The sequence below is a fragment of the Leuciscus leuciscus genome (assembly GCF_965113295.1).
Source record: "Leuciscus leuciscus genome assembly, chromosome: 13".
Lineage (NCBI taxonomy): Eukaryota > Metazoa > Chordata > Actinopteri > Cypriniformes > Leuciscidae > Leuciscus > Leuciscus leuciscus.
The window spans coordinates 20,254,274-20,267,249 of NC_138737.1; the positions used below are offsets into that span (position 1 = coordinate 20,254,274).

Genomic DNA, 12,976 nt, shown 5'->3' on the forward strand with positions numbered 1-12,976 from the left:
TATTTTATTGTATTGTATTGCATTTTGTATTGTTTTTGTATTGTTTTGATTGCAGTTTGAAGGAGGATGCAAGGCCCGACCCGGACACACACCGAGATTATTCCTGGACATTTAACACCTCTGTTTTGTGAGTTTGTTTCTGTGTCCAGATTATTCAGCACCGAAATTGAGATGCCGATGAGAAAGAGGAGGAGGATGGATAGTTCTGTGAAGCTTCGTTGGAGCGGCATCATCTCAGACCAGAATAACGTTACTGCACCGATAGATGAGAGAAGAGCTGAGGGTAAGTCAAATGACCATTGGAGAATATCACTGGAGTGTCATTAATTACCAGATATGACCACACCATATTATATCAAAACACAACTGAAGTTTGATCAAGCCAATAATCAGATTTTTTTGTTTTTTTATTCCAAGACATGTCATGAATATTTAAACAAGGATTGTTGATAAAATAAAGCATTTTAACAGAAGAATAGCCATAATATGAGTATCCAATGTTTAATAATTATAATTATTTGTTTGAAACATGCTTTTGTTTGATATTCTCTGCTTTAGATCAAGACTGTCTTCAAACCCCTCCATCTCCAGTCCACCACAGTCCTGCACTTTTCCGGAATTGGTTTGAGGTATTGGCCCTAATAAGCTACAAATGAATTTGAATATATTAATACTTGATAGATTTTGACACCTTTTTGTGCATTCGTATTAAATGTTCTTTGTTTATTGTGATATGGGAAGAAATCCAGGTCAAATCTCTTCTATGTGCTCTATGTGTATCATCAGCCTGTTAGTGAGGAAAGTGATAGTTCTCTAGATCTGCTCTCTCTTCACTGGAGTTGTGGAGAGCATATCTCTCTTCACTGGAGTGGCTCAGGTCAGGGTCAGAAAGTGGAGGATCAGACCACTGCAGCCATTAGTGAGAGACACGCTGAGGGTAAATCCAATGACTAGTTGACAATGTGTAAATGCTCTGTTTATTAATGCTCTGTACATCATTAAGTCTACATCATTTTCAGCTAGATATGAGTATCCATTAATGGAAACGTGTCAATCATGGGAACTTAATTAATTAAGGGATTTTTTCTGTTCCCTTGGATGAAGTGCCATTAATTACCATATGTTACAAATTCACACCTATATCAAAATCCAAAAGTTTGATCAAAGTTATGATTTTTTTTCCAGGACATGTCTTGAATATTTAAACAGAACTTTATTTTTTTAAGAATTCATGTAGTATCTGAAGAATCACCATAATATGACTATGCAGTGTTTAATTGATTACTTCATTTAATACCATTTAATGTAATTAATAATTAATAAATTAATAAATTAATTAAATTATTTATTTATTTAATTGATTAACTTTATTAATTTATTTTGTATCATACATTTTAAAGCCAGACAAGTAGTTTGTTGAGAGTTTGGTTTGTAAAGCAGGACTATACGCCTGCGCACATATATATTCAAACGCGCATACCTATAGACTAAACTCGTAATACGCATGTGCACACCGTCAGCGTTCTCACAGGTTCGCGCTTTTAAAGTTTGCGCAGAGAGAACTTAAGAGTTTTCTGTTAAAACGGTGTCGTGTTAGCGGCCCCTAAGTTAATAACTAATGATTGTTGCGACGAAAGTGAATCAATCAAAACTAACTTTACCTGGACAATAACTTTATTCTAGAGCTGCTATGAAGCCAAAACAATCTCTGCTACTTTAATTTCCTATTATCACTGTAAAGCTGCTTTGAAACAATCTACATTGTTAAAAGCACTATATAAAAGAAGGTGACTTGACTTGACTAATTATTTTTTGATTGCTTTTAAACATGATTTTGTTTGATATTCCTTGCTTTTAGATCAAAACTGTCTACAGTCCAGTGCCCGTGCTGCAGAGGATCATGGTCTTCAGGAAGCTCTATCCGGTGGTCTTGAAGATCAGCAGGTTCAAACCCCTCCAGCTCCAGTCCATCACAGTCCAGTCAGTCCAGCACCAGGTCACAACAACAGAGTGGACGAGACAACTGAGGGTGAGTTTACGGCCATGACCTCAAGCATTAAACTCACTACTTTCCATGCAACTAAAATGAATCATCTTTTTGCAGACAACATTTTGAGCCGGTATGAAATGGGAAGAATGCTCGGTAAGGGATCATTCGGCTCTGTTTATGAAGGGAAACGCTTGGAGGATGGCCTTGAGGTATCGTCATTTTCTTACAATATTTAGCCAGCAAATTATGTTGTCTCACTATATCCATTTCAAGTCTTTTTGTGTGTATTTTTCCACTACTTACAGCATTTGACATGTTAGAAATGTAACATCTTTTTTTTTCGGTTGATCAGGTGGCAGTGAAAATTGCCAGAAAGCCGCAGAACATGAAGTACATCTACATTGTAAGTAGGCTACACTCACTATGTTGTTTTCAAATTAAAATATGAAAAACATAATGACAACCCCTTCATATAACAATGATCTTTCTTCCAGCCTGGTCATCCCGGACAATTGCCATTAGAGGTCGGCCTATTAATCCTTGCTAATAGGGGCCCCAAAGTTTCAGAGATCATTGAGCTGCTGGACTGGCAGGACCAGCCTTACCAATATATCATGGTCTTGGAGCGTCCCTCACCCTGTGAAGATCTGCGGCATTTTTGGAAACGTCACAAAGGCATCCTAGATGAGGACACAGCGCGGTTTATCATGGCGCAGGCAACGATGGCTGCTCATATGTCCTGTCGCCGTGGAGTGTTTCACCGTGATGTTAAGCTGGAGAACCTGCTGATCAACACAGAAACCCTTGAGGTCAAACTGATTGACTTCGGGTGCGGGGATCTCCTGCAGGACTCTGGCTATGAAAGATTCTTTGGTATGAATTATGAATCAAACCTGTAGTTTGGGACTTAGGTTCTAGTGACTAGTTCAATTGGTATCATATTAAACCATATCTCACATTTGAGGCAGCATTTTTTTAAATTAAAAACACCAGGTGTTTTGACCACATGTTATGGTATTTCATGCTATGGTACTTACCCATCAGACAAACCTTTTTTCTGCAGGCACTCGACTCTACTGCCCACCTGAGTACTACACAGAGGACAAGTACCACGGGAGACCAGCTACTGTGTGGTCTCTGGGAGTGCTCTTGTTCCTGTTGGTGTGTGGACGCTTTCCAGAACCAAGAGACAGGCAAATGATTGATGAAGACGCCTGGTCTGATCCTGGCTTGTCAAACGGTAAGATGGCATTCATCACAACAAAGAAGACCAACTGTAATTTAAATCATACAAAACAAAGAAATTACGAAAAAGTAACACCTGAGCCAAGTGCCTGTATAAAAGATAGATACTGTATTGGATAATACAAGCTTTTTTTTTCTTCTGACCGTACTTTATAGGATAGTCGAACCTTACAGCTTAATACAAAGACAGTATGTTTGTAAAGTTTAAGGTAATAATCTGACTCACTTCTTTGGTTCTGCACAGAATGCTGCCTCCTGATTCGATCCCTCCTGAAGGAAAGCCCAAGACAAAGGATTTATTTGAGGAAAATCCTTGAACATGAATGGTTTAAGGTAATGAGCCTAAGATCAGCTACAAATGATTTTGAAGATTATATTCACTTTTCATTTGAAAGATTTAAAAAATGTTTTCTTCTAATTGTAATCTATGACTGTAACCTTTTTTGTTTGTTTGTTTCAGGTCACAGAATAAGACATAAAGAGGAATGTCAGAGCTGCATGTCATGTCAGAATTCCTCCCAGAAGTTCCTTTGAAAGAATTGTTGGCTTGTCTGTTTGCTATTCAGCACCCAAGGACGATCTCCTGGAAAACAGCCAGGAAAAACCAGGACAACATATCACAGCCTCCGATAACAACAGACACATTATCCCTCTCTCCAGCATCTCCACTTCTGTGCTTCTCAGAGAAAATGGAAGAACTGGTGTATGCTGGAACCAAACTATCCCACTCTTTTGCTGCGAGCCCTCAGATATCAACCAAAAAACATCAGGCCTCGCAAACACCAAACCCTGCGGCCCCAGCTCGCCCTCGCCCTCCTCCTGTGAGAGCTATTCGGCCTCTGCCACAACGCCAGGGCCCACACACTCCCCCATCTGCTTGAGGTGAACCAAAAGCAACTGATACCAACTCTCAGTGATATGTGTCGGCCTTCAATAGCCGTACAGCAAACCCAACTAATCTGGTGCCTATTACACATCAAACCCCTGGTCATTGCAACTATCTACCGCCCCCCCCCCCAAAACAAACCCTGCATTCCTCTCTGATCTATCCGAATTTCTATCTCAACTCTGTGCCATATCACCATCCATTCTTTTGTTAGGTGACTTCAACATCCACATTGACTCCACAGACTCCAAAACAACCACAGATTTCCTGGACATCCTACACTTTTTCAATATCAGCCAACATATTGATTTCCCCATCCACAAAAAAGGACACACACTTGACCTGGTTTGTTCATCTGGAACCACCATCAACAATATAACCCAAACTGACCTCACCATTTCCGACCACCTGGCTATTACCATTGACATCGACATCCCATCTCCACCCACCAAGCAAAAACGCACAATAGCATTCAGGAACCTCAAATCCATCGACACCACATCTTTCTCCTCCATATTGACAACCACCATTGCAAAATCCATTGACCCCCTAAACACGTCCCCAATTGTCCTCGTCAACGCCTACAATGATGTACTCTCATCCTGTCTCAATACCATCGCCCCCCTTATAACCAAATCTGTCTCCTTCACACACTCCGCCCCTTGGTACACTAACCACCAAGTCCACCTCCTCAAAGCCAAATGCCGACAACTGGAACGACTCACCAATAAAACCGGTCTTACTGTCCACCTGGAAGCCTACAAACTTCACAGACAACAATACAAAGACGCCCTCAACTCTGCCCGGTCCTCCCACTACTCCTCTGTCATCCAATCCGGCTCCAACAGTCCCAAGACACTCTTCTTCACAATCAACAAACTTCTGAAACCCATGGACACAATCTCCAACTCCTTCACCACCTCTAAGTGTGAAGTCACCAAAATTGCCTTCTTTTCACCTTCGTAACATTGCACGGCTCCGTCCCTCTCTGTCTACCATTGCGGCTAAAACACTCATCCATGCCCTTATCACCTCCAGATTGGACTATTGTAACAGCATTCTTTACGGACTACCAAACAAAATCATCGATAAACTTCAATATGTACAGAACTCAGCTGGCCGCCTTCTCACCTCCACCCGCCGCCGTAATCATATCACCCCTGTCCTCTACAACCTCCACTGGCTCCCAGTCAAACACAGGATCAACTTCAAAATACTTCTCCACACATACAAAGCACTTAACAACCTTGCCCCTCCATACCTCTCCGTCCTACTAACCCGCCACACTCACGCCCACACTTTGCCTGTGCTTGTCCTTGTACCTATGTGTTTTCATTTCTTGGGCTATCTATGTAACCCTGTCTATATACCTAGTTTTTATTTTATTTATTTTTTATTTTTATTTTTTTATGTAAACCAATTAACTGTAAAGCGTCTTTGAGTGTCTAGAAAAGCGCTATAAAAATAAATATGTTATTATTATTATTAAACTAAGATTGCTGTGAGGAGGACAAAAAGTAAGACTGTTAAATTAGCACTTTTAAACATCCGCTCACTTAATAATAAATCACTTCTAGTCAACGACTTAACCACAAACAACCTGGATTTGTAAGCTGCTCTTTTTAAAGATATCTATCAATGTAAGCAAATATCATTTGGGAATTACCCATCTTTCGAATATCTGTGTATTTAGTGTTAAAAGGTGCTCCACGCATTTTACTTATTATTTACAGGCCTCCAAAATACTCTCCAGCCTTCGCTGAGGACTTTACTGAACTGTTATCAACAATTACCTCAGAGTTTGACTGTTTTGCTATTGCTGGAGATTTTAACATCCACATAGATAATGCAGAAAACAATATGGCAAAAGAAATCAAAACTGTTTTAAAAACTTTTGATCTGACTCAGCATGTACATGGACCCACACACAATCGTGGAGACACTCTAGATTTACTTATCAGTAAGGGTCTAAACATTTCATCGATTGTTATTAAGGATGTAGCACTGTCTGATCATATCTGTATTTCCTTTGATATATTGATCTCTCCTGCCATTGAAGGATGCTTAAATGAGAACACTAGTGTACTATTTATGAAGGCTATATCTTTAACACCAAGCATATCTGATGGTTGGTACAGATTACTAATCTGGTGGGCTCAGATAATCCACGGTATATGAAAATCCACAGAAGAACACTGACCGTCATGGGGAAATCTCAGAGTCAAAATAAGATACACCGGTGTTTTGTCAGATGAGAAGTGTATTTACTATTTTAATTCATTTTACTCTTAATTCATTTTATAACGGTATCACTCATCTCTTTTAATTCCTTTTATAACTGTTTCCCCTGCTTTTATTTTGTCTATTTTCTATGCAAAGCGCTATGAATTGCTATAGTGTGATTAATTCCTTTCTATGTAAAGCTTTTGAATAACTGTTTGAATGTTCCTTACTTTTATTTTTTGATTATTTTTATTCCTCTCTAAAGCACTTTGAATTGCCATAGTGTATGAAATGTGCCATGTAAATAAACTTGCCTTGCCTTGCTCATCTACAAACTTTGTATTCTTGCATAATTAACTATTATTGTTCAATAATTAATATTTTATATAAACCATATTGGCGTACCTGATTTTGAGAAATGGTATGTGTGTTAGACCGCTTAACATTGTGATTGCTATCAGGATATGAGGAGACTTTCAACCAGCATAAAAAAAAAAAAAATGTTTGTACATAATCACCTATTGCACCTCAGCATTTTCCAAACACTCTTATCTTTATATGTTAAAAATTCTGTATTCTTCAGGAGGGGCAGGTCCTCTATCCACCTTATTTGTATTTCTATTTAATGCCAAGGAATCAAAAATACAAGTAGCCTACATAGCAAAAATGTAGAAGTTACATTAAATGATACTAAAATCCATCATTTATACATGGATCTATTATAAAGAAGAACTGAACAGAAAACTTTAATGAAATAAATTAAAAAGTTGAAACAAGGTTATTGTCTTAAGAGCTTTAAGATTCTTGGATGATGAAATATTTTGGATGTACTGTTGGACCTCTCTCCTAAAAACAATGAGTAAAGGATTTTGAAGAGAGAATTTACAGCGGTGAATGTGAAATTTAGTAAGGAGCAATAATAGATTAATAATAAAATATTCCTTAATTTTAGCTTTTTGTATATTAAAGAAGCAAAACATTACATCCTTAAAAAACAAAAGAGAAATCCAGAAGCACATTGCAGTTGATAAAATGAGAAAATTCGTCCCAAAATAGTTGTTTGAGAGGACAATCCCAGAAGATATGAGGAGCAGTTTCATCAGGGGCGCCACAGAAAGAACAACTTGTGTCTATATCTGACTTAAATCTTTTCAAAAAAGGGTAAGATTTGTGTAATAATCTGAATGAAATTTCTCTAACCTTGTTAGTTATTATGTATTTCAAAGGCAGAGTCCATACTTTTTTCCCAATCAATATGGTCAACCAAATTCATCCAATATGACGACATATATGGAATTGTTACAAGCTCCTTTTGAAAGAGAGATCTAATTCTATAATAATACGTGATGAAGGATGTGACAAAAAGCACAGTTTTCCTACTGGGAGTTCAAATGGGTCTAAAGAAATAGGTAAAGTGTTAGATGATATAACGGACTCTCTTAGAAGCATAACAACTCCTTTAGGAACAGCGTCCATTACAATGGGAAATTCCTTGGGAGTTACTGGGAAATTGAATTTACGTAAAAATTCTTCATAATTTAAAGTAACACCTTCTGAATTTAATAACTGAGAAACAGTCACAATTTGTTTCTCAAACCAATTACTAAAAAAAAACAAAGACATTCTTATATACAATTTCCCAGTTGTTCCAAATAAAGTACCGGTGAGGGGAAAAGTTGTGCTTAAAAATGAAAGACCACGCAAGTAATGCTTGCTTATGGAACTTAGATAAGTTGTAAGGGATTCTAGCAATATTATAATTACAGATCAATAGGAAAGGGAGACCACCTAATTTGGAAAAGAAGTAATTAGGGATAAAATCCCAAATTGAATTTGGATTACACAAAAACGGTCTAATCCAATTCATTTTGAAAGTGTTGTTCAGAGATGAGAAATCAAGAAAATAGATTTGAACATAATGTACTTCTTAACATAATGTATTTTGTTTTGCCAAATGCAACCATGCATTACATCTTCTTTGGGCTTTTATTATAACAGGGTCAAAGTTCAATGTACTATTATCTACTATCTTGATTTTTAGTGATCATGATGCCTAAATATGTAACTTTAGATCTAACTGGAATATTATAGAAAGAGGGTGCAGTGCAATCTTTAATAGACATTAAGTCACATTTATTTATGTTTAAATTAAGTCCTGAAGCTTTAGAGAACAGTTTTATATAATCAATTACTATAGGGATTTGGGAAGCATCTCTTAAAAATAAGGTAGTGTCATCTGCTAATTGGCTAATATAATAACTTCTCGATCTGCTATATACGGATACCCTAAATACTGCTTTCACAGATAAACGTGGAGAGTTGCTGCACACAAAGTAGAAATAAATAGGGAGAAATGGGACACCCTTTGTCTGACTCCTCTAGATAAACTAAACCTTGGGGAAGTGCCATTCTTTAATTTAATCCAACAGCTTCTATTATTGTAAAGGGTTTTAATAACTTCGCAAAACATATCTCCAAAACCAAATCTATGTAATGACTTCATAATAAATTGTGCTCTAAAGAATCAAACGGCTTATAGAAATCTAAAAAAAGAATGAAGCTGTACTCCTGTATCAATTCTGAATAATATAATACATCAAGAACCAATCTTATATTATTAACAATATGTCTTTTACTCATAAAACCAGATTGTGTCTCATCTATTACAGATCTCATTGCCAATTTTAGTCTTTTAGCAAATATTAGAGCTATGTAACAGGTGTCTACAGAATTTGATAATTAATTATTAAATGAATTGCTGTTGGTACAAATAGATTTAGCAGAAGATTTAAAGTTCGTAAAGGAAGTTGCGGGTTGTGTTGAGAAACAACAGACAGACAAGAGTTAGATTTGAACTGGAATGTAATTTGATATAAAGTGAAAATATTAAACAAAATAAAATAAAGTTAATTACAATATCATACAAACAATACACAATAATGATCAACCATGAACATTTTTCCTCGAGTGCACTCTTCACTCACTCCAAAAAAATACACAGACCGGTCATTTCAATGTCAAAATGAAATGAAATAAAAAACAAAAATAATTAAATAAACGAAGTGTCTTTTCTCTAAAAATATCACAGCTGTTTAAATGAATAAGGACCTCAATATCAATCAAATTTGGCTCTGGGTAACCATACACCATCAAGAGTTCAATGTTCTGCAAAGTACTGATCAGTTTCTTCTCAGTCCTCGTATTTATCAAGTCAATCCTGAAAGGGAACTTAATAGTTCTCTAGATAGTGAATGTCTTACTTAAAGCAAGATATATAACCTTATATAACAATATATAAATATATATATATATATGTAACAATATATATATATAGCCTATATATATATACACTCACCTAAAGGATTATTAGGAACACCTGTTCAATTTCTCATTAATGCAATTATCTAATCAACCAATCACACGGCAGTTGCTTCAATGCATTTAGGGGTGTGGTCCTGGTCAAGACAATCTCCTGAACTCCAAACTGAATGTCAGAATGGGAAAGAAAGGTGATTTAAGCAATTTTGAGCGTGGCATGGTTGTTGGTGCCAGACGGGCCGGTCTGAGTATTTCACAATCTGCTCAGTTACTGGGATTTTCACGCACAACCATTTCTAGGGTTTACAAAGAATGGTGTGAAAAGGGAAAAACATCCAGTATGCGGCAGTCCTGTGGGCGAAAATGCCTTGTTGATGCTAGAGGTCAGAGAAGAATGGGCCGACTGATTCAAGCTGATAGAAGAGCAACTTTGACTGAAATAACCACTCGTTACAACCGAGGTATGCAGCAAAGCATTTGTGAAGCCACAACACGCACAACCTTGAGGCGGATGGGCTACAACAGCAAAAGACCCCACCGGGTACCACTCATCTCCACTACAAATAGGAAAAAGAGGCTACAATTTGCACAAGCTCACCAAAATTGGACAGTTGAAGACTGGAAAAATGTTGCCTGGTCTGATGAGTCTCGATTTCTGTTGAGACATTCAGATGGTAGAGTCAGAATTTGGCGTAAACAGAATGAGAACATGGATCCATCATGCCTTGTTACCACTGTGCAGGCTGGTGGTGGTGGTGTAATGGTGTGGGGGATGTTTTCTTGGCACACTTTAGGCCCCTTAGGGCCAATTGGGCATCATTTAAATGCCACGGCCTACCTGAGCATTGTTTCTGACCATGTCCATCCCTTTATGACCACCATGTACCCATCCTCTGATGGCTACTTCCAGCAGGATAATGCACCATGTCACAAAGCTCGAATCATTTCAAATTGGTTTCTTGAACATGACAATGAGTTCACTGTACTAAAATGGCCCCCACAGTCACCAGATCTCAACCCAATAGAGCAGGGATGTGGTGGAACGGGAGCTTCGTGCCCTGGATGTGCATCCCACAAATCTCCATCAACTGCAAGATGCTATCCTATCAATATGGGCCAACATTTCTAAAGAATGCTTTCAGCACCTTGTTGAATCAATGCCACGTAGAATTAAGGCAGTTCTGAAGGCGAAAGGGGGTCAAACACAGTATTAGTATGGTGTTCCTAATCCTTTAGGTGAGTGTATACCTATATATATATCCTTTATTTATTTATTTTACAAAAAATGATATATATAATACTCATTTACCCTTTATAACAATAGTTTTTTCTCTCTCACACAGGCGCATGTGACCAACAATAATGGTGAACTAAATTGAAATACCCACGCGGTTCACTATAATCCCGGAGTAAAATGTGACTCAACAATATTCAGTCAGCTTCTCCATACACTGCATGGGTTGAAATGAATCAATCGAACTCATTTCTACTTTTCAGAAGGTTTTCTTTTAACTATATTCCTTAGACTTAGATCGTAAAGATCAGCTCACGTCTTTTCTCCTCTATCATGCTCAGCTCTCTCTCCTCGTTACAGGCGCGTGATGACGGAGCGCTCTCATTGGTCAAGCACCAATCAACTAAATAACTTAAAACTTCGACTTTTTTTCTTAAATCACTTTTATACTTCACTTTTCAACCTTTATTAGGGAAATAAGATGTTAATAAATTGTGAATAAATTAAACTTAATTCCCTTTTATTTACCCGGGTTTAATCATTGTTGAGCAGAGATAGGCTACAGGACGCCAATTGTCAATTAAAAGTAAATCTTTCTTCTGGGTTTCGGGATTAAAGTAATTAAACCTTCAGTGAGAGTTGGGGGGAGAGTCTCATTCTGTATGCTTTCTTCAAAGACCTTAAGTAAAAAAGGTGATCATTCTTTAGAAAACTGTTTGTAGAACTCGATAAGCCCGCAGGTTCCGGGTGATTTATTGTTTTTAAGTTCTATAATTGAGTTATTAACTTCTAATAAAGTAATTTCACTATCGCAGAGGTTTCTATCATTACCCAAAATAGTCGTGCAATTTTTAACAGATTCAAGAAAAGTACAAGCTGCCTCTTCAGAATAATTTTGATGCTAAAGATTACAGTAAAAGTCAGCACAGAAATGTGCAATTTCTTGAGGGTTATTAGTCACTGTCCCATCAATATTTAGAGATTCAATAAATGAGGTTTTTAAACAACTCTTTTCTAATCTGAAAAATATTTGCTGTGTTACATTCTCCTTCCTCTGTCCATTTTTGTCTAGATCTTATATAAGCACCCTGTGCTATAAGTGTACAGCTCATCTAATTTACATTGCAGTTCAGCATACTCAAGCTTATCAGATTCAGAAAGCAGCTCTGGGGGTTTAGAAGAAAAAGTATTGAAATTTTAGACACCACCTTATTTTCTTCTGCTCTTTTAAGTTTGGCTAAGTTACACTGTAAAAAAAATTGCTGCGATTATTTATCACAACTTAAAATCCAAAATTGTTTCAACTTTAAAAAGTACATGTTCATGTTTGACTTAAAATATTAAGTTTAGTTAACTAGTTATCTCAACAAATTTTAAGTTGTTATAACTAAATCGCAGCCACAGTTTTTACAGTGTACTGGCAAATTTTCCGAAATATTTACCGATTTCAAACTTCAACAGCTCCCACTGGCAACAATATGAATCTAACGCTAATTCTCATTTCCAATATTGCTCAATCAATAATGTAATATTCTTTTTAACATCTTTATACAGGAGAAGAGAATTGTTCAGTTTCCAATAAGAAAGAGTTGATCTGAAATCAAGGGATGCTGAGAGACTAACCTTAAGAGAGACAGCACTGTGGTCTGTAAGAGGCGTGGCGTGAATGCTGACTGATTTACAACTGTTTGCTAGGTTTTGGGAAATAAGCCAATAATCTATTCGAGACTGCTTAGAGTGGTCCTTGCTGCTCCAGGTATAGAGTCTCAGCTGTGGATATGTTTCTCTCCATATGTCAATTAATGTATAATTCCCGATATTTTAAATATCATAACTTTCTCAATCCTCAACTGATTTTCACAACCCAGGTGTCATTGTAAAGGGAATTTTCAGCTCTGTCTAGTCATGTGATTCATCTTGACCTAAGGGGTGTTTGAAAATTTTGTCATCAATGCTTTTTGTGTGCAAAAAACAAACAAAAAGAATTACTTTATTCAGCAATTTCTTCTCTTCTGTGTCAGTCTCCAACGCTGATCACGAAGTAACCAGTGCAGTGCTTCCGGGTTCTATGTAATTATTG

General features: G+C 37.1%; 2 protein-coding genes across 2 annotated transcripts in view; both read left to right on the top strand.

Moving 5' to 3' along the window:
- LOC309512468 (class I histocompatibility antigen, Gogo-C*0202 alpha chain-like) overlaps window positions 1-12,976 on the top strand; it is a 117,696-nt gene that overhangs the window by 74,694 nt on the left and 30,026 nt on the right. The gene's annotated exons all lie outside the window — the stretch shown is intronic.
- LOC309512813 (serine/threonine-protein kinase pim-3-like) lies at window positions 1,858-3,396 on the top strand (the record flags this gene model as incomplete). The annotated part of the gene is made up of 6 exons (XM_082188543.1): window positions 1,858-2,029; window positions 2,105-2,199; window positions 2,343-2,393; window positions 2,485-2,863; window positions 3,054-3,230; window positions 3,392-3,396. The coding sequence occupies exons 2-6, from the start codon at window positions 2,128-2,130 to the stop codon at window positions 3,394-3,396; spliced, it is 684 nt and encodes a 227-aa protein (XP_082044669.1). The 5' UTR covers window positions 1,858-2,029; window positions 2,105-2,127.